General features: G+C 41.0%; 2 protein-coding genes across 14 annotated transcripts in view; both read left to right on the plus strand.

Annotated features, from left to right (window-relative positions):
- LIMS1 (LIM zinc finger domain containing 1) overlaps positions 1 to 5,283 on the plus strand; it is a 143,104-nt gene extending 137,821 nt beyond the window's left edge. For 12 of the 13 annotated variants that reach the window (XM_017541132.2, XM_017541133.2, XM_017541136.2 and 9 more), the window contains one exon: positions 2,522 to 5,283. Coding sequence is in view for 6 of the 13 variants with exons in the window: in XM_017541133.2 (XP_017396622.1) it covers positions 2,522 to 2,636 (115 nt within the window). In the remaining 7 variants the exon portion in view is untranslated. The remainder of the gene's footprint in view (positions 1 to 2,521) is intronic. The other variant, XM_037742970.1, reaches the window with a different exon arrangement.
- Positions 5,284 to 18,957: 13,674 nt separating this feature from the next.
- RANBP2 (RAN binding protein 2) overlaps positions 18,958 to 19,739 on the plus strand; it is a 65,972-nt gene continuing 65,190 nt past the window's right edge. The window contains exon 1 of the mRNA XM_017541142.1: positions 18,958 to 19,160. Within this exon, the coding sequence (XP_017396631.1) occupies positions 19,089 to 19,160 (72 nt within the window). The 5' untranslated portion in view covers positions 18,958 to 19,088. The remainder of the gene's footprint in view (positions 19,161 to 19,739) is intronic.

The following is a 19,739-nucleotide window of genomic DNA, read 5'->3' on the forward strand; positions in this document are numbered from 1 at the left end:
GACTCACTCACCTCATTTTTTAAACACCATGTTATACATTTCTATTTTTTTAATGGATTTAAAGGGAAGAATTCTAATCTCTTAATAGACCTTGGAAAAAGTTTTCAAGGATTTTTGTCTAATAACTAGCTTTTAAAAATCCTGGTTTTTTGTTTCTTTGCCAAAATCATTTAATTGTTAAATTATGATATTTTTAAAAATATGACATTTTAAAAAACTTATGTTCTATGTTATGTATTATATTATTTCAGCATAGCCAAGCACGCTGGCTCATGCCTATAATCCCAGCACTTCGGGAGGCCATGGTGGAAAGATTGCTTGAGCCCAAGATTTTGAGACCAGCCTGGACAACATGGCCAAATCCCATCTGACCAAAAAAAAAAAAAAAAAAAATTAACTAGGCGTGGTGGCCCATAGCTGTAGTCCCACCTACTCAGGAGGCTGAGGTTGCAGTGAGCCATGACTATACCACTACCACTGCACTGCAGCTTGGGCAACAGAGTGAGACTCTGTCTCAAAAAAAAAAAAAAAAAAAACCTTTCAGCATGTTTCACATCTAGGCAAAGTCCATCTGATTTACATAAGACATCATTTTCTGTGATGTTTATGTATGCATTCATACAATGCCCATATGCTATTGTTTATGAATTCATTTCCTCAATGTCTTCAAAGTCTCTTTTAGTCCTGATTTTTATGGGAAGTATTTCAATCCTTGAAGTTCTCTTGAATTATTAGCATGATTTTTCCATTTTTCCCTCAGTTACCATTGTGTTTGGAGCTCTAAAAAATATTTTGTTTCAGTTTACATGTTTCCTTCTATAAAGAGGAATTAAAATGTAAATATAAGATTAAAACAATGAGCTGGGTATGGTGTCTCACACTTGTAATCCCAGCACTTTGGGAGGCCGAGGCAGCAGATCACTTAAAGTCAGGAGTTCGAGACCATCCTGGGCAACATGGTGAAACCCTGTCTCTACTAAAAATACAAAAAAATTAGCCAGGGATGGTGACTGGTTTCTATAATCTCAGCTACTCATGAGGCTGATGCAGGAGAATCACTTGAACCTGGGGAGGCGGAAATTGCAATGAGCCGAGATGTTGCCACTGCAATCCACTCTGGGCAACAGATCAAAACTCCATCTCAAAAAAAAAAAAGATTTAAGCAGTGGAAAGCTTGCTAAGGTAGTCTCTCTAAAAACAAGAATAATTTTTTTTTTTTTTATAAAAAAAAAAAAAAAAGGCAGTTTTAATAGCTTTTGCTCTAAGAAGACCTTGGGAGAAAAGCTGTAAAATAATTCCCAGTGCAGTGTTTTAAAACAGAAGATTTTTCATTTTAAATACGTGTTTAGGAATTACTTTTGTTATTAACATTGTCCTTTAAAATGATCTTGAAGCAAAGTCTAGTTTAATATCATATTTAAATATAGTAAAAATATCAGCAGATTTTATCATTTTTCTTATAGATGATAGTATACCACTAGATTTATTTCATAAATGCTACCTGAATATAATTTCACAGGTACAAGTTAACAAGTTGTATATTTACTCAACTCAAAATTAAACACTGTGGATTTCTACAGTAATGAGCTCCTATAGCTACCTGTTGGAAATGCATTACAGATGGTCAGAAGGCTTGTCTGAAAAGTTATCTTCTCCAGGACATTTAACAAATAAATTGATATGTGCTCTAGCTTTTCAAAAGAATAGTTGAGTTCTTCAAATAGCTACCATTGACAATACAACCACAGGTGATCTGGTTATATTTATCTAAAGAGTGATTAAAAACTTTCTTCCAACCTTTCTGTCAGATAACCAAAATAATCCCTTATAATTTAAAATTAATTAAACCACATAGCTACCTAATTTAAATTACTAAGTAAGATCATGTTGCCTCCAATAAAGAACTCATTCACATTACAAAAATATGATTCTTTCCTTTAGATGAATTTATCTTTAAGGTATTCTCAAGGTATTTTAAAATGTGATTACCAGCCTGGGCAATACAGCAGGACCATTTGGCTACAAAAAATTTTTTTTTAAGTTAGCCAGGCTTAGTAGTATGCACCTGTGTCACAGCTACGCAGGAGGCTGAGGTTGGAGGATGGCTTGAGCCCCAGAGTTAGAGGCTGCAGTGACCTATGATCACCAGTCCAGCCCGGGCGACAGTCGATTCTGTTTCCAAAAAAAAATACGTGATTGACTTTACTTATGTAAATTATATTTACATTAGATTTCCTGTTTACTTAGTACTGAATAAAATGTAATCTATTAGTCTATGTTACACAGATAGATGTATAGAACCAATTTATAAGGACTTTTTAAAAAATGGTATTTTTTTTTTATATATCACAGTAAGAATTGAGGTTGGAATTATGGTTTTTTTTTTTACTAATATGAATATAGATATCATCTAGTTGCCTTTGTTTAGTTCAGTACAATTCGCATTATTTATGTATCTTTGTTGAATATGTTTCTACTAATTTCTTTTTCTTTTTTTTTTTTTTATAATGATTGTCTTTAGGAATAAGTTTGTGGAGTTTGACATGAAGCCAGTCTGCAAGAAGTGCTATGAGAAATTTCCATTGGAGCTGAAGAAAAGACTTAAGAAACTAGCTGAGACCTTAGGAAGGAAATAAGTTCCTTTATTTTACTTTTTCTTTTCTTTGCAAGATAAGAGATTACCAACATTGCTTGTCTTGATCTACCCATATTTAAAGCTATATCTCAAAGCAGTTGAGAGAGAAGAGGACCTATATGAATTGTTTTATGTCATTTTTTTCATTAAGAAAAAAAAATTTTGTAATCGTGTTTAAAATACAGATGAAGTCAGTATTTGCCTTTGTCAACCCTTATCCATTTGTTGACATGTAGACTATTTACAAAAAACACATGGTTAAATGTTAGATTTTAATTAAGGCCCCCCAAAATTAAATATAACTTTTTTTAAATGACAGGAGTCAGCTTTTACATGACTCAATTGAAAAAAAAAAAAACAGTATAAACATTAATTTACTTTGTATTCAAAAGAAAATTCCAACTGCTGTTGGGGAAGGATACAGAGAAGAAAAATAACCATGCAAGAAAAACAAAAACAAGAAAAATGAGTCTTATACAGTCTTAGTATATTTATCAAAGTAGTAGCTATAAAGTGAATATATACATTACTAAGACAAAAAATAAAAGTATAATTCAGAACTACTTGACTTTTTTTAGTTAAATGCAGTAATTATTATGCTTAGTTTTATAATCTGCCCTCCTTCTGAATTTTTCCTTCAAATGATTACTTAACACAGTAGTTATAGCTAGCTAGTAGGATGTCTTTTAAATTTTTGTGCAAAAAAGATGTATACCAGGTATTTGAAAATATACAATATTGGAAAATGAAGTATTTTTAATGTATTAACAGCAACTGTCCTCCTAAGCTTAATGTCAAGCATGTAGTCTTAGAATAGGGCATGAAATTAAATTGTATGTAGCTTGGAATCTATTGCTTCAGAAAAGTGAATGCGTATGTCAGTCATATTGCCTTCATAACCATGCTAGTATCTATGCATTATACATATTTAAACTTGCCTTGCCTTAAAAAAAAAATACGTAATACATACTTAAATCAGGAATTCTAGCCATCTCACAGAATACCAACTAAAACTAAGTACATTGAGATCTGAGATTGGTAAACCCAGATTCATTTAACACAGCTTTAATTAAATTTTTAAAAAGTCTATTCTTTTTGGGGGAAACCCATTGAAGTTAATTTCTATTATCTTATTAGAAGAGAATGATGTTGATATGTGTTTCAGATTTTTCATTTCAAATCTTGTAATTAATTGGATTTATTTAATATAAATAGGAGATACAAATAACACTCTTAAATTGGAAGAGGGGTGTCTTGGTATTCGTTTTAGGTCAAAATTAGTGATTCTATTTTTATCAAAAGTTTTATCCTGAAGTTTCTGGACCACTTTTCCTTAATAAACTTGTTAATGGAAAGCGAGCTTTATGAACATTTTAAAAATGTTGCTGCTGCTTTCTTACTTAAAAAGAAAGTTGCCAAGATAGACTTCTTAGGGAGAAAAAATTTTTTCCCCAAAATTGCTGAAATATTGTTTTGCCATTAAAAAAAAAAAAAGTCTCAGGATATTACCACTCTGCCATTAAATATTTGTATGCATGCATTATTTTAAAATTCTGTGCATGTACTTTATGGAGTACATTCTATTTTTGTTTTCAGACACCTTACAACCAATTATTTTTTTAGTAATCTTTTAGAATTAAAACAATTATAAATGATTTAAAATAATATCACATAGTTTAAGATTGTATATGTTCAGTAGTGTCAATCAATCATTGCATTTGACAGTAAGAATCAAAGTCTCTTCAGTGTGCCTTTGTCAGCTAATATGTAACCAGCAGTGATAACCTTGGGAGTATTTATTAAATATTATACTATGAATATAGGCAGAATAGGACAGAGTTTGCAATAGAGAGTCTTGATGCTAAATTCTCATATACCTCTACATGAGAAATATGGAGCAGAAAAACAAGCGTTTGCATATATTCTTCATCACTTTGAAGATGCATGGCCTGAACTCGACTGCTTGTGTCTGTTTACATATCAGGCATAGCCAGGCATCTCCTGTAGCCGGAGGTTCCACCGCTGTCTTTGCTCAGTCCTCTTTTAAAATAAGAATTAGTATTTTCTAGAAGCTCAACTTGCTAAGCCTCTAATACTTCAGCGTAGTTTATCTAGATAACAGTACTTTCTTCCCTGATAAATAATATCATTGGAGCCCTTACATATAAGGAGAAGAGGAAGAAGTTGAAAAAGTGTAAGTGGATTAAAAAAGAAACTTGGTCTAGTTCATATTTTTAATGGCGCTTTCTCTGGCTGCTGGAAAACTTAGGCCAGTAAGCGTCTCTTTGTTTAAAGTCCTACAAGGCAATTTGAAATAATTCATTGTTCATGCCAAAATTCTAAGTACTGTTTTTCTTAACAAGCATAATACGATCAGGAAAAATGGGTACAAGTAAAATATTCTTTGAATCATACTCAAAGCCTTATTAACACTGCACTTGAATAATAGGTCATTTTGCCTCACTCATTTGCCAAAGTAGCCATTTCTAAGTTAAGGACATTTTGAGGAAGGCTGATAGCCTTGTCGTATTTCATTTTAGATTGTAAGCTCAATGGCAGGGATACTAAATCGATAATTGTGTTTTCATATAGCAACCACCACAGGTTACTCTTGGTGCTTAATAAATGTTTATAATCATTAACAATAACTTGTATATTATTTAATTTGAATGGTATAGCTATGAAATACATATGGAAATTGAAGTATTCATGAATATGTAATGGAAACATTCAAGTAAATGAATAAAATGATCTGGTTACTATGGATAAGCCAAATTTTGAACCATATAGAACAATGGTGTAGCCTTCACTGTAAATGCTGGGGGGGGGGGGTTGTTTTTGTTTGTTTTTGTTTTGTTTTGTTTTTTGAGACAGAGTCTCACTCTGTTGCCCAGGCTGGAGTGCAATGGTATGATCTCGGCACAAAGGACATACAGGCCAAGCATGGTGGCTCACACCTGTAATCCCAGCACTTTGGGAGGCTGAGGCCGGTGGATCACTTGGGGAGTTTGAGAAGCAGCCTGGCCAACATGGTGAAACCCCATCTCTACTAAAACTACAAAAATTAGCAGGGTGTGGTTTTTCGCACCTGTAGTCCCAGTTACTCGGGAGGCTGAAGCAGGAGAATCACTTGAACCCAGGAGGCAGAGGTTGGTTGTAGTGAACCAAGATTGCGCCATTGCATTCCAGCCTGGGTGACAGAGTAAGACTCTGTCTCAGAAAAAAAAGAAAGGAGATATATAGCTTAATAAAAATTTCAGCAAGCCCTGAGTCACTGTGTGCAGTGTGTTGGGAAGACACTCACTAACATAGAGTATTCCTCTTCCAGTGCTTGATTCACCCAGTTCTGCATCCACCTTAAATGTAGAGAATCCTGGGAGCCCTGTCTGAGTCTTGCATTCCATTTCCTTCCCTGAGGAGGTGAGACAGGTCATCACATCTCCCTGTGGGAGGTGTTGGATGGGGTGAACACAGAGCATGCTAAACCGTAGTGGCAGGAGCCCAGGAGGGGGAGGGAAGGCTTCCTAGAAGAGCTGGATCTTGAACAGAAGCTGGCCAGACAGGGAAGGAGGATAGAGAGTGGGCATCCTAGGACCTCTTCCATTCCCGTTTTCTCTATTTCTCTTGGCATTACCATCAGTGTAGCTCCCAAGCTAATAACAATTTGACTTCAATTTCTCCTCCCCATAGCCTACATTTGCCCCCACATCTAAGTCCAAAATTCATCATCTCTGCTGTGAAAAGGTCCTAGAAACCTTTCTTCTGCTTCTGACTTTCAGCCCCTGCTTGCCTCAGGCTGTCCTTACTCTGTATCCATCAGTCACCTTGCCCTTGCTGTCAGCCTCGGATTCGCTCACTGGAACAGAATGAAGTCGAACTCTCCCATGGCAACCGATTAGTCTGTTTTTTTCTCAATGGCCAATCCAAGTGCCACACAGAATTGATTTGTTTTCCCAGATCTTGACCGGCCCTCTTGTAATAAATATACCCTTCTCGCTTTTGAGGCTCAGCTCAAATATCATCTGATTTGTGAAGCCTTTCCTGATTTGTTTGCTTGTTATTTATTTGTTCCCCTATTTCTTTGTGTGTACCTCTGTCTCGTGGTTCTGATGTGCATTTTAAGTATTGGTTTATGTTCCCATCAGAAGGTTGGCTCCCTTAAGGGAAGAACTGTGTTGACTTTATCACTGTATACTCTGTGCAAGTCACAGGGCCCAGCACCCTATAAGAGCTCAGTGATCACTGAGTGAGTGAATACATGGGCAGTCAGTGTACGTTATGCCCTTACGTACATTCAAGTATTCTAAAAGCTATTAAAACTAAAAATCAGCACACAGACCACAGCCAGGGTTTTCTTCCTAAAAAACAAATCCCTTCCTTGCTTTAAAAAAAAAAAAAAATCTACTTGGGCTGAGCATGGTCGCTTATTCCTGTAACCCCAGCACTTTGGGAGGCTACAGCAGGAGTATTTGAGCCTGGGAGTTCAAGACAAGCCTGAGCAACATAGCAAGACCCCAGTCATACAAAAAAATTAAAAATTAGCCAGGTGTGGTGGTGAGACCCCATCTCTACAAAAAAAATCAAAAAGTTAGGCATGGTGGCATATGCCTGTGGTCTCCAGCTACTCTGGAGGCTGAGGATGGCTCACATCCTCTCCTTAGTCAAGAGATACTGTTCTTGAACATGAGTCTCTATTTCTGAAACTTTTACATGCATATTTCCTCTCTCAAGTGGTAAATTCCTTCAAAGAACAGCAAGAACAGTGGTCCCTAAGTGAAGCTTCATCCGTATTTACAGCCTCTCCTTATCATTTGCATCACTGCCTGAGTTCTGCTTCCTGTCAGATCACCGGGGGCATCAGATTCTCATAGGGGCACGAACCCTATTGTGAACTGTACATGCGAGGGATCTAGGTTGTGTGCTCCTTATGAGAATCTGATGGCTCAAGATCTGTCACTGTCTCCCATCACCCCCAGATGGGACTGTCTAATTGCAGGAAAATAAGCTCAGGGCTCCCACAGACTATGCATTATGATGAGTTGTATAATCATTTCATTATATATTATAATCTAATAATAATAGAAATAAGGTGGACAATAAATGTAATGTGCTGGAATCGTCCTGAAACCATCTGCACCACCACTGTCTGTGGAAAAATTGCTTTCCACAAAAGTGGTCATTGTGCAAAAAAGCTTGAGGACCACTGAGCTAGAGTCTTCTAATGTCGTATACCTGTAATGAGACCTGAACTATTTAGAAATTATCTTCCTGGCAACTTCCATCAAATTACAGGCAAAAATTAGGACATAAAAGCCTTAAAAAGACCAAATATTCCAAAGTTCATATCTTTACTCTTAGAAATATCTCTTAGGCCTTGCTTATCAGCTGCTTACTGTAAATTTATACACAGCTTTAACAAATTCCCTGAGTTTTTTTCCTATACCAAACAGAAGATAGCAGATTAAAAATGGGGATAGAGTAGACTAACGGCAAGCAAATTAAAGAGACATTGAATGTCAACTGTTGTCAGCCACTGTGCTGGAAGATAGTTAAACAATGAAAGGACTTTAGGCCAGGCGGCTCACACCTATAATCTCAGCACTTTGTGAGGCCTAGGCAGGCAGATCACTTGAGCCCAGGAGTTCAAAACCAGCCTGAGCAACACAACAAAACCCCATCTCTACTAAAAATACAAAAAATTAGCCCGGTGTGGTAGCATGCACCTATAGACCTAGTTACTTGGGAGGCTAAGGTGGAAGAATCACCTGAGCCCAGGACGTCAAGGCTGCAATGAGCCATGATCGTACCCCACTGCACTCTAGCCTGGGCAACAAAGTGAGACTTTGAAAAAAAAAAAAAAAAAAAAGCATCAGCCTATAGTGTGATAAGAATCAATGTTAGAAATATGAATGGGATACAGAGATTGCTCAGAGAGACAGGGTGATTGTAGGGCATCTGCAAGGATTTCCCAAAGGTGGTGATGGCTACCATAGGGTTTGAAAGACATGGAAGGAGCTTTCCAGAGGGAGAAAGGGGAAAGTGGGGGAGTGGGGGGCTTTTTAGGCAAAGAGACCAGCCTGTAAGGAGAGCCTGGTGTGATCACAGAATGGTGAGAATTCCCATTTACTTGAGCGTAACCTCTGATGAGGGAGATGAAGTTGGAGATGGTGGCTAACGTGGACCTGTGTGCCTTGCACAGTACCTGACATGGCAGAGGCAGTCAATAAATATCTGCTGATTAATTGTCAGACATTGGTCAGCTTTTTGGATGCTGACAACACAGTGTTTTGTCAGCCAAGAATCAGATCCTGGATGGTGGGGGTTTCATCAAAGCCAGACTATCATACGGGGTCCCACCAATCCTCTCCAGGCAACAGCCCTGTATCTCACTACACTACTGGAACCACAAGAAAAGGGAATAATACAAGAAATGATAGGATATACTAGATGATTGATGCCAGAGGAATGGGCTAGTAATGTGATGGGAACTCAAGGGATAGAAAAAGTGAACACTCTGTAATAGAGTGGTCAAGGAAATTATACCAAAGGGGCAAGAGTCGAGCCTGTCTTTGAATAATAAGGGGAAAACTCAGGGTTGGAATTACATGTACTGGGTGTAGTGTGAGCAAAGGGCCTGATAAATTCCTGTTTCCCATATAGCTATCAAGGTCATCCTTTAGTAATGAATTAAGTTCTTTCTTTTCTAACTCAAAATTTATCTGCATATTCACCCAAATATCCAGATCTGACACTGTAGGCTTGGGCTAATATAGTGGGGTGGAAGAGGCTGGGGTTAAGGTTTAAAGTTCCAAGGGCTGAATCAAAATAAATGTTGTATTTATCCAAGGAAGAGCAAGTCCAAACCATGGAGGCCTCAACCAAGGTGAGATGGAAAGTTAGAGAGCCTTAGGGAAGCTCTGAGCAGGGACCCCAATTAGCGGGGACAGTAGCTAGGGCATGAGGTTTGTCCAAGAGAGCACTGTGAGATCAGGATCAGAGTTGCTGCAAGAGACAAGAGACCCTACGATTGGGTGGCAGCAGCACGTCATAGAGATGAGCCTCCTTCCTCAGTCTCTTCCTCTTGTCAGAACCCTTTGCCTCACCCTATAAATGCACACACACATGCATTCACCATGTTACAGAAACCTTTCTCAGTCTTGCCATTCTCTCAAATTATGCATTGGTCTTCCCTTCATCTTCGGATTATTTAGAGTAATCAGAGTTCCCACTTCTACCATGATGGAGTGAAGAGGTCAACAAATCTTTCCAAAATGTAACTATATAGTTGGACAAACCATTTAGCACTCTGTAATTTTACCAAAGGCACAGCACAAATGGGAATGTGTTTAAGAATGAAAGCTGGCCAGGTGCAGTGGCTCACACCTGTAGTCCCAGCACTTTGGGAGGCCAAAGCAGCAGGATCACTTGAGCTCAAAAATTCAAGAACAGCCCAGGCAACATGGTAAGACCCCTTGTCTCTACAAAAAACCAAAAAAGGCATGGTGGCACACACCTGTAGTCCCAGCCACATGGAGGCTAAGGTGGGAGAATCACTTGAGCCCAGGAGGTTGAGGCTGCAGTGAGCTGTGATCACACCACTGCACTCCAGCCTGGGCAACAGAGTGAGACAGACCCTGTCACAAAAAAAAAATAATAATAATAATTAAAGTGAGCCTTGGATAAGAGAAGCCTCTGTCTGTGGCATCTTTGCCCAGACTGCTACCCTCATTTCCTCCTGCTGTTGGTAACACACACAGTGGCCCCCAGCAGGGCACCTGGTGGAAATAAGCTCACTGTCCACCTCGCTGCAGGGGTTGAAGGCAAGATCGACAAAGGTTTTGATTTGCAGCATGGTGAGATAAGGTGGTGATATCAGTGACCAGGAGGAAGGAAGGCCATTGACTCCTAGCCTGAGGCTCTGGGCCTTTGGAGACAAGCAAATGACCTGCAGTCTAGTCGGAGATGTAAGAGGGCGCTCCAGGAGGTGAGAGAGCCAGAGGGAGCTTGGTAAACTCTCCACACTCCCCAAATGGATTGGAGGCTCATAGCTGGCAGAGATCAGAGCAAGCCCAAGCCATGTCCATATGCCCAGGGCACATAGCCTGTATCTGTGGCTGTGCCAGTGCTGGGACGTAAAAGCTGGGACACACTTGCAGATGGCCCAGGATATGCCTCCTCCCCAGTACACATAGATCCAGCAGCAGATGGTGGAAACCATATTGGCTTTAATGTTTGACTGACAAACTATGCAGACAAGAAGCAACTTCTAGGAAGCCAATCTGAAAAATTAAAGTAAACAAACGCCAACAATAAAACTGAGCAATGACCTGAGTGCATGCACACTGCAGAGACAGGCTTTCTGCGTGGAGTACAGCCAGGAGACAGCACGGAATGCATGCAGCAGCTATTGGAAGACATTGAAAACTAAATAGTGGCAGGCAGCTTTCCCAAAAAGACCAGAACTTCAAGTACCACCAAACCGGTGGTGAGATAACCATGTTTCCCCTATGGTATCCCCTGACTAACCTGGCAGTGGGCACCAGGGGTGCAGATAGAAAGAGCTCCAGGAGATGACCTTTATTTCTGGCTCAAGAAACAGGAAAAAGTTCTCCTAACATTCCAAGGGAATCCAGAAGTTCATTCCTCCCCATTTTTCTGTTCCCCATTCTCTCAGTCCCATGGTGGCACTGGCACCAGCCCTAAGAAGAGCCCCAGGAGCCAGGACACAGAAGGAGGGGACCTTTTCCAATTTACAGAGCTACGGTCCCAACAGGGTGAAACAATCCATGTTGCTTCTCTTCCAATTCAGTTCTCCCACTGCTTGGCCTCAGATGAAATGCATGGTAGAGCCAGATAACTAAAGCCTTAGTTTTCTGCTTGGAAGACTAAAAAGAGAAGCCTCAGCCAATGAAAGCAACAGGGTAATTGATGGGAGAGAGTTGATCAGTGAAGCAACCCCATTAAGTTGTTTATGAACCCCAGGAGTCATTCCTGAGCTCCTTCTACATAGATCTGGTCCTGTTCAACACACCAAAGGCTGAGATCTGAACTGAGAGACCGTCGCCCACAGACACAACTGGCCACTGGGTGGTGCACAAGTGGGACAGAACTAAATAGCCCTGTGAAGACTTTGGACACCGAACTGACTTTGGAACCACAAACTGCAGAATGGAGGGGTGGGAACTTGTGGATTGAACCTAATCAGGTAGATTGCCTGGCCAAAATATCTACTATCTCCATAGGATTTAATTTCATTCAATCATTTTTTAAGTAAATTTACAACGTTTCACAGCCATTCCAAAATATCTCTATCACGCAAAGAAGAGACACCATTCATGTTAGCAGTCACATGCATTCTCAGATCTCCCCTCCACTCATACCTTGGCAATCACTAGTCTATTTTCTGTGTCTATGAGTTTACCTACTCTGGATATTTTATGTATATGAATTGATATATGGGGTTTTATGATTGGCTCCTTTCATTTAGAATGTTTTCAAGGCTGATTCATGTTATAGTATGTATTGGTACTTCATTCCTTTTTATGCAAACTAATATTCTATTATATAGCTATACCACATTTTTCTTTGAGACAGAGATCTCACTGTGCCACCCAGGCTGGAGTATAGTGGCTCTTCACAGTCCTGATCACAGCTCCTGCACAGACAAGGAACTTCACCGCAGCTTCAAACTCTTGGGCTCAAGCAACCCTCCTGCCTCAACCTTCTCAGTAACTGGGACTACAAGCACGTGTGTCTGTGCCAGCAATACCACATTTTAAAAATCCATCTTCAGTAGATGGAAATTTGGATTGTTTCCACTTTTTACTAATAAAAATAGTACTACTATAAACATTCACGTGTAAGTTTTGTTTTTTTCTTTTTTTTTTTTATAGAGATGGGAGTTCTCGCTGTGTTGCCCAGGCTGGTCTCAAAGTCCTGGACTCAAGTGATCCTTCTGTCGTAGCCTCCCAAAGTGCTGGGATTATAGCCATGAGCCACCATGCCTGGCCTGTATACAAGTTTTTGTGTAGACATATGTTTTCACCCCATGAACATAGAATGTCTTTCCATTTATTTAGCTCTTCTTTATTTCAACACTGTTGTGTAGTTTCCAGTCTACAAGTCTTGCACTTTTTGATTAAATTTATTCATACTTATTTTATTCTTTTTGATGTTATTATAAATGGAATTGTTTACTTAATTTCATTTTGAATTGTTCATTGCTAGTGTATAAGTAGACAATTCATTTTTTTAAACTGACCTTGTACAACTTCTTTGAACATTTATTATCTCTGATAGTTTAGGTGGTTTTTTTTTTTTTTTGAGGGTTCATTAGGGTTTTCTATATATAAGATCATGTCATCTAGAATAGAGATAGTTTTATTTCTTCTATTCCTGTTTTGATGCCTTTTATTTGCTTTTCTTGCCTAATTGGCCTGGCTAGAACATCCAGTACAATGTTGAATAAAAGTGGAGAAAGAAGACGTCCTTGTAAGTCAGTTTTTGTACCCCTTCTTTCATCCCTGATTTTAATAATTAGAGTCTTTCTTTTTTCTTGGTCAATCTCAAAAAAAAAGTTTATCAATTTAAAAAATCTTTTCAAAACACCAACTTGTGTCTTTGTTGATTTTCTTTACCTTTTAAAAATAATTTTTAAAAAATTTAATAGTGATATAAAAAATTTACCAATGTAACCATTTTTAAGTATGCCATGCAGTAGCGTTGTGTTGTTATGCAGTATATCTCCCGAACATTTTCATGTTTTATTTCTTTTTATTTATTTATTTTTTATTTATTATTTTGAGACATGATCTCTCTCTCTCTATCACCCAGGCTGGAATGCAGTGGCACAATTATAGGTCACTGCAACTTCAAACTCTTGGGCTCAAGCAAGCCTATAATACTAGCACTTTGAGAGGCCAAGGTGGGCAAATTGCCTGAGTTCAGGAGTTCATGATCAGCCTGGGCAACATGGTGAAAACCTGTCTCTACTAACATACACAAAGTTAGCCAGGCCTGGAAACGGGTGCCTGTAGTCCCAGCTAATGGGGAGGCTGAGGCAGGAGAATTGTTTGAACCTGGGAAGCAGAGGTTGCAGTGAGCAGAGATCAAGCCACTGCACTTCAGCCTCCTTTGAGATCAGGATTTTGAGACCAGCCTGGCCAACATGGTAAATCCCCATCTCTACTAAAAATACCAAAAAATTTAGCTGAGTGTGGTGGCACACGCCTGTAATCCCAGCTACTAGGGAGGCTGAGACAGGAGAATTGCTTGAACCTGTGAGACGGAGTGTTCCCAGACCAAACTAAGGGTTGGGCTGCTATTTCTCATGGCCCAATAATGAGATGCAGATGAATTGGTGAGGAAGAGAGTTTTTGTTTCTGCAACTGGTTACAGGGAGAAGGCCTGGAAATTATTCCCAGACCAACTCAAAATTACAAAGTTTTCCAGATCTTATACACCTTCTAAGTTATATGTCTACGTGTAAGTGTGCATTCATCTAAAGATGTAAGTGATTAGCTTCTTTTAATCTATAACTAAGATCTGCATCCTGAAGACCTTCCTCTGGAGCCTCAGTAAATTTACTTAATCTAACGGGTCTAGGTGCCAGGGTGATTACCCTTCTCTTGCCTCCCATTAAATTACAGAGGTTTGGGGAGTTCTTTCAGACCCCCAGTAAACTTGGCTGTGGAGGCCTGGGGAGTTGCTTCAGACCCACAATAAAACTGATTTAATCCTAAATGGGTCCTATTAAGAATTCCTTTGTTATAGGCTGGGCATGGTGGCTCATGCCTATAATCCCAGCACTTTGGGAGGCTGAGGCAGGCGGATCACGACATTAGGAGACTGAGACCAGCCTGGCCAACATGGTGAAACCCTGTCTCTATTAAAAATACAAAATTTAGCTGGGTATGGTGGTGCACACCTATTCCAGCTACTCAGGAGGCCGAGGCAAGAGAATTGCTTGAACCCTGGAGCAAAGGTTGCAGTGAGCCAATATTGTGCCTTGGAAAGACCTCAGCAAAAGTCTTGATGGGCTTTTGTTACATTCCAGCCTTTGTATAAGGGCACTGGCTTTTAATATTTAACCACTCAGTCATTACTGAAACAGTTGCTATGGAGGTCTGCATTAGTGAGACCTGGCCTGCTATAGGAGGTTGCAGTGAGCTGAGATCGTGCCACAGTACTCTAGCCTGGGTGACAGAGTGAGACTCTGTCTCAAAAAAGAAAAATGATACCAAAAGATTTGCTTGACACAGGGTGGCCACAAACTTTCAATTTGTAAAAAACAGTATCTGTGAAGTACAATAAAGTGTAGTGCAATAAAATAAGATACGCTTGCATAGCAAAACATCATGTTGTACCTAGTAAATATATACAACTTTTATTTGTGAATTATACCTCAATTAAGCTGGACAAATGAACTGTATTTGCAACATGGTAGGAATATGATATTGGACACTAATGCAAATGAAATTGTCAGTGCCTTGGTGAAAATGTTATGCTACTTAAGAAACAAAAAAATGTAGTGTAAAATGAAGGAAAATGTGAAAATCCCTACAAATGATTGTCCAAAAGAGCAGTCTTTTGAGTTCCTCAAGAAGGTTCTCTCTTTGGATGCTGGGCGTGGTGGTTCACGCCTGTATCCCAGCACTTTGGGAGGCTGGGGCAGACAGATCACTTGAGGCCAGGAGGTCGAGACCAGCCTGTCCAACATGGTGAAACCTCGTCTCTACTGAAAATATAAAAATTAGCCGGGTGTGGTGGCATGTGCCTGTAATCCCAGCTACTCAGGAGGCTGAGGCACAAGAATTGTTTAAACCTGGAAGGCAGAGGTTGCAGTGAGAGGAGACTGCGCCGCTGCAGTCCAGCCTGGGCCACAAAAAAAACTCCACCTCAAAAAAAAAAAAAAAAGGATTTTTCTCTTTGGGCACTCCTTTTCAATATATTCAACGTAAATGGATTAATGATACCATTTTTACTAGGTGAGTGTGTTTGGGCAAGTTGCCTCAGTGCTCATTCTCTTGTTTTCCTTTTTTTTTTTTTTTTTTTTTTTTTTTTTTTTTTTTTTTTTTTTTTTTTTTTTTTTTTTTTTTTTTTTTTTTTTTTTTTTTTTTTGGCAGGGTCTTTGTCATCTAAGCAGGAGAGCAGTGGACTGATCATAGCTCACTGTGGTCTTCAACACCTGGCCTCAAGAGATCCTCCTGTTTCAGTCTCCCAAATAGCTGGGATTACTGGCATGCATCACCATACCTGGCTAATTTTTTTTTTTTTTTTGTAAGGACAGGGTGTTGCTATGTTGCCCAGCTGGTCTTGAACTACGGGGCTCAAGCCATCCTCCCAGCCCGGCCTTCCAAAGTGCTGCGATTATAGGCATGAGCCCCGGTGGCTGGCTGTCTTTTGGTTTCCTAATCTGTAAAACTGAGGATAATAACAGTACCCTTACAAAGTTGTGGGAGAATGAAGTTAGGTAATACAAGTGAAGTGCTAAAAAAATAAAAATAAAAATAAAAAAAGCTTTGGAAAACAGCAAGTACTAGTTAGCTATGGCTATTGTTATCAACACATTTTTCAAGGCAAACTCGTGGTTACACCTATAACCTGAGGTTTATGACTTCTAAGTCCATTGGCTCTTCTCTCTCTTTTTAAAAAATAATTAATTAAATATTACTATTTTTTGAGACAGAGTCTGCTCTGTTGCCCACGCTGGAGTGCACTGGCATGATCTCAGCTCACTGCAACCTCTACCTCCTAGGTGCAAGCAATTCTGGTGCTTCAGCTACCCAAGAAGCTGGGATTACAGCTGTGTGCCACCATGCCCAGCTAATTTTTATATTTTTAGTAGAGATGGGGTTTCACCATGTTGGCCAGGCTGGTCTTGAACTCCTGGCCTCAAGTAATCTGCCCAACTGGGCCTCCCAAAGTGCTAGGATTACAGGCATGAGCCACTGCACCTGGCCCTCTTTTTGTTTTAGAGACAAGAATCTCATTCTAGAGGTGGGAATGCAAAGGCATGAACATAATTCATTGCAGTGTGCAACTCCTGGGCTAAAGGGAGTTTTTCCTCTGCCTTTGGAGTAGTTGGGCCTCAGAACGGTGCTACGACTTCCGGCTTCCATCAGGATCTTTGTCTTACCATTTCATCTTCTTACTAGGCTATCTCCACATGGATATATAAATGGCACATCAAGTGAAAGAAATCAATTACCTAAAATAGGATTTGCCACTCCAAACTTGTTTTTCTTTACATGTCATTTCTGTTAATGTGGGTCACACACACGGGTAAACTCCGAATTATCTTTTTATTTTCTTTTATTCACATCCAATATGGTTGAAATAAAACAAAACAAAATGCTGTTTTTTCTTTTTTAGAAAGGCAATATTTGTTCATTATATTAAATTTAGAAAATATGGAAAGAAATGATAAAAAATTATCCACAACCAAAACTGCCCAAATTTCCAGTTAAAAATGTCAATGTATTTTATATTTGCCCACGTAATTAAGGCCGTACTGTTTACACAAATGCTTTTAAAATCTAAAAGGTTCTCACTATTAAAAACGTTTTGTTAAGTCTTTGTCTCAAAAAAAAGTCTTGCTCTGTTACCAGGCTGGAGTGCAGTGGGGTGATCTCAGCTCACTGCAATCTCTGCCACCCGAGTTCAAGCGATTCTCCTACGTCAGCTTCCCGAGTAGCTGGGACTACAGGCGCACGCCACTACGCCCCCCTAATTTTTGTATATTTAGTAGAGACGGGGTTTCACCATGTTGGCCAGGATGGTCTCGATCTTGACCTCGGGATCCGCCCTCCTCGGCCTCCCAAAGTGCCAGGATTACAGGCGTGAGCCACTGTGCCAGGCCAGGTCTTGTTTTAAAAGTAAGATTTTAACATCCAAATTCCCAAAATAAGACATTTTTGAAGATTTGTTAAATACTGATGGCTCAACATCTTGACATTATTACTGTTAAATTTTGGTATCTCCTGTTATTCTGCTAGTGAAATATATATAGATTTGGTGAGCTATTCCTTTTTTCTTTTTTTTTTTTTTTTTGAGACAAGGGTCAAGCTCTGGTGCCCAGGATGGAATGCAGTGGCACTATCATACCTAATTGTAAACTGGAACTCTTGGCCTCAAGCCTCCCAAAGTGCTGGGGCTATAGGCTTGAGCCACTGTGCCGGGCAAATGGCTATTACTATACACACACTTGATCCTTGAATAACATGGTTTGAACTGCCTGGGTCCACTTATAAGCCGACTTAAAATACAGTATTTGAGGGGCCCGCGTTTAGAGAGGACCGACTTTTCCTCTAAGAGTTCTGTAGGACCGAGTGCGGGATTTGAGAATGCGCGGATTTTTGTTTTGTTTTTAGATGAAGTCTTACCCTCGCCCAGGCTGGAGTGCAGTGGCGCGATCTCAGCTCACCGCAACTTCCGCATCCCAGGTTCAGGCGATTCTCCTGTATCAGCCTCCTGTGTAGCTGGGATTACAGGCGCCCACCACTACACCCGGGTAATTTTTTGTATTTTTTTATTTTTTGAGACAGAGTTTCGCTCTTATTGCCCGGGCCGGAGTGCAATGGCGTGATCTCGGCTCACTGCAATCTCTGCCTTTCGGGCTCAAGCTGTTCTCCTGCCTTAGCCTCCCGAGTAACGGGATTGCAGGCGCCCGCCACCACGCCCGGCTAATTTTATTTTTTATTTTTAGTAGAGACGGTGTTTCGCCATATTGGCTAGGCTGGTCGCGAACTCCTGACCTCAGATGATCCGCCCGCCTAGGCCTTCCAAAGTGCTGGGCTTACAGGCTTGAGCCACAACGCCCGGAGGAATGCCTGGATTTCGGTATAAGCAAGTGGTTCCGGAACCAATCCTCCGCCGACGGATGAGTTTAAAAAACTGTAATTGTTCAAAACTTAGTATTTGTGGTCTACTTTTTCATATATGCACTTTTAAATTTATCATTTCTTTTAAAAGATATTAATTTAAAAATGTATACTTCGTATTCACACACATGTCCAACGCAACATATTTAACCAGTTATTTCCAGAAACGTTGTTCCACTTTACAAGCTCACAAAATTGGCCTGAGTGCTTTTTTCTTCCAATGCATACAGCATTTATAATTTAGAACAAGCAACTAAAAGGCTTAAGAGCTCAGCACGCAAACTTATCTGTTGGAAACCTACTACGCTTCGCGAGGTGGACGCTGGCGCCCCGACTTGCCAAGACCCGGCTCGGAGACCAGGAAGTTGCCAGGAGCCCCGTTGTGTGCGGCGCGAGCGCCGACGTCGCCAACGTGGCGCACAGTGCTGACGCATACGCAAGTGCGTCAGAATGGTCCTCGGCCGGCGACGGCGCTGCGTCACTGGCTTGAAGGCGCATTGCTCTTGGAAGTGGCGACCGCTGCGGGGCTGAGTGCTTATCTCCCGCTCCTCGGGAGCCAGGTTGGCGGCGCGATGAGGCGCAGCAAGGCCGACGTGGAGCGGTACATCGCCTCGGTCCAGGGTTCCGCCCCGTCGCATCGAGAGGTGAGTGAGTCTCGAAGAGCTACTGTGTCTACCTGGCCCAGCTGCGGCCTCGAGCGGCTCGGGCGTCATGGCTCCCGACGGGCGCTGCTCCCTGGCGCGCTCTCTTGAGGCGCTGGCCGGCTAGCGCGGCCCTGGGGGCGGCGTGGCGCTGGCGAGTGCAGAGGAGCGCTGGCGGGGCCGCAGCAGGCCGACGCTTCCTCTTTCTCCCGGCCTGTTCAGGACGATCCTCGCTCGTGGGCCCACTCTGGCCGGGGCTTTCTGGCCGGTCGCGCGCCGCGTAGGACCCGCGCGGCCTAGCTCTCTCGGGCCTGGGCTCCAAAGTCTCGGGTGCTGTATCCGGTGGGGTTCTTCCCATCTCCTGGACATTTACTTTACATGTTGCGGCGGAGGTCGTACCTCCTTGGCCTGGTGGAACCCAATGAGGACTGACGCAGCTCCGGGGTGAGCTTTGGCGACTGTGACGGGTGACATCGTAGGCATCTCAACGCGGACATTTGCCACGGCTCAACGGCGCAAATGATACGGGAAGTCCCCTTGCTTTAAGGCTGAGGTGTTTGTCGCTGTCCCTTTATAAGCGTC

Source organism: Cebus imitator, unplaced genomic scaffold (assembly GCF_001604975.1).
Source record: "Cebus imitator isolate Cc_AM_T3 unplaced genomic scaffold, Cebus_imitator-1.0 Scaffold131, whole genome shotgun sequence".
Classification (NCBI taxonomy): Eukaryota; Metazoa; Chordata; class Mammalia; order Primates; family Cebidae; genus Cebus; species Cebus imitator.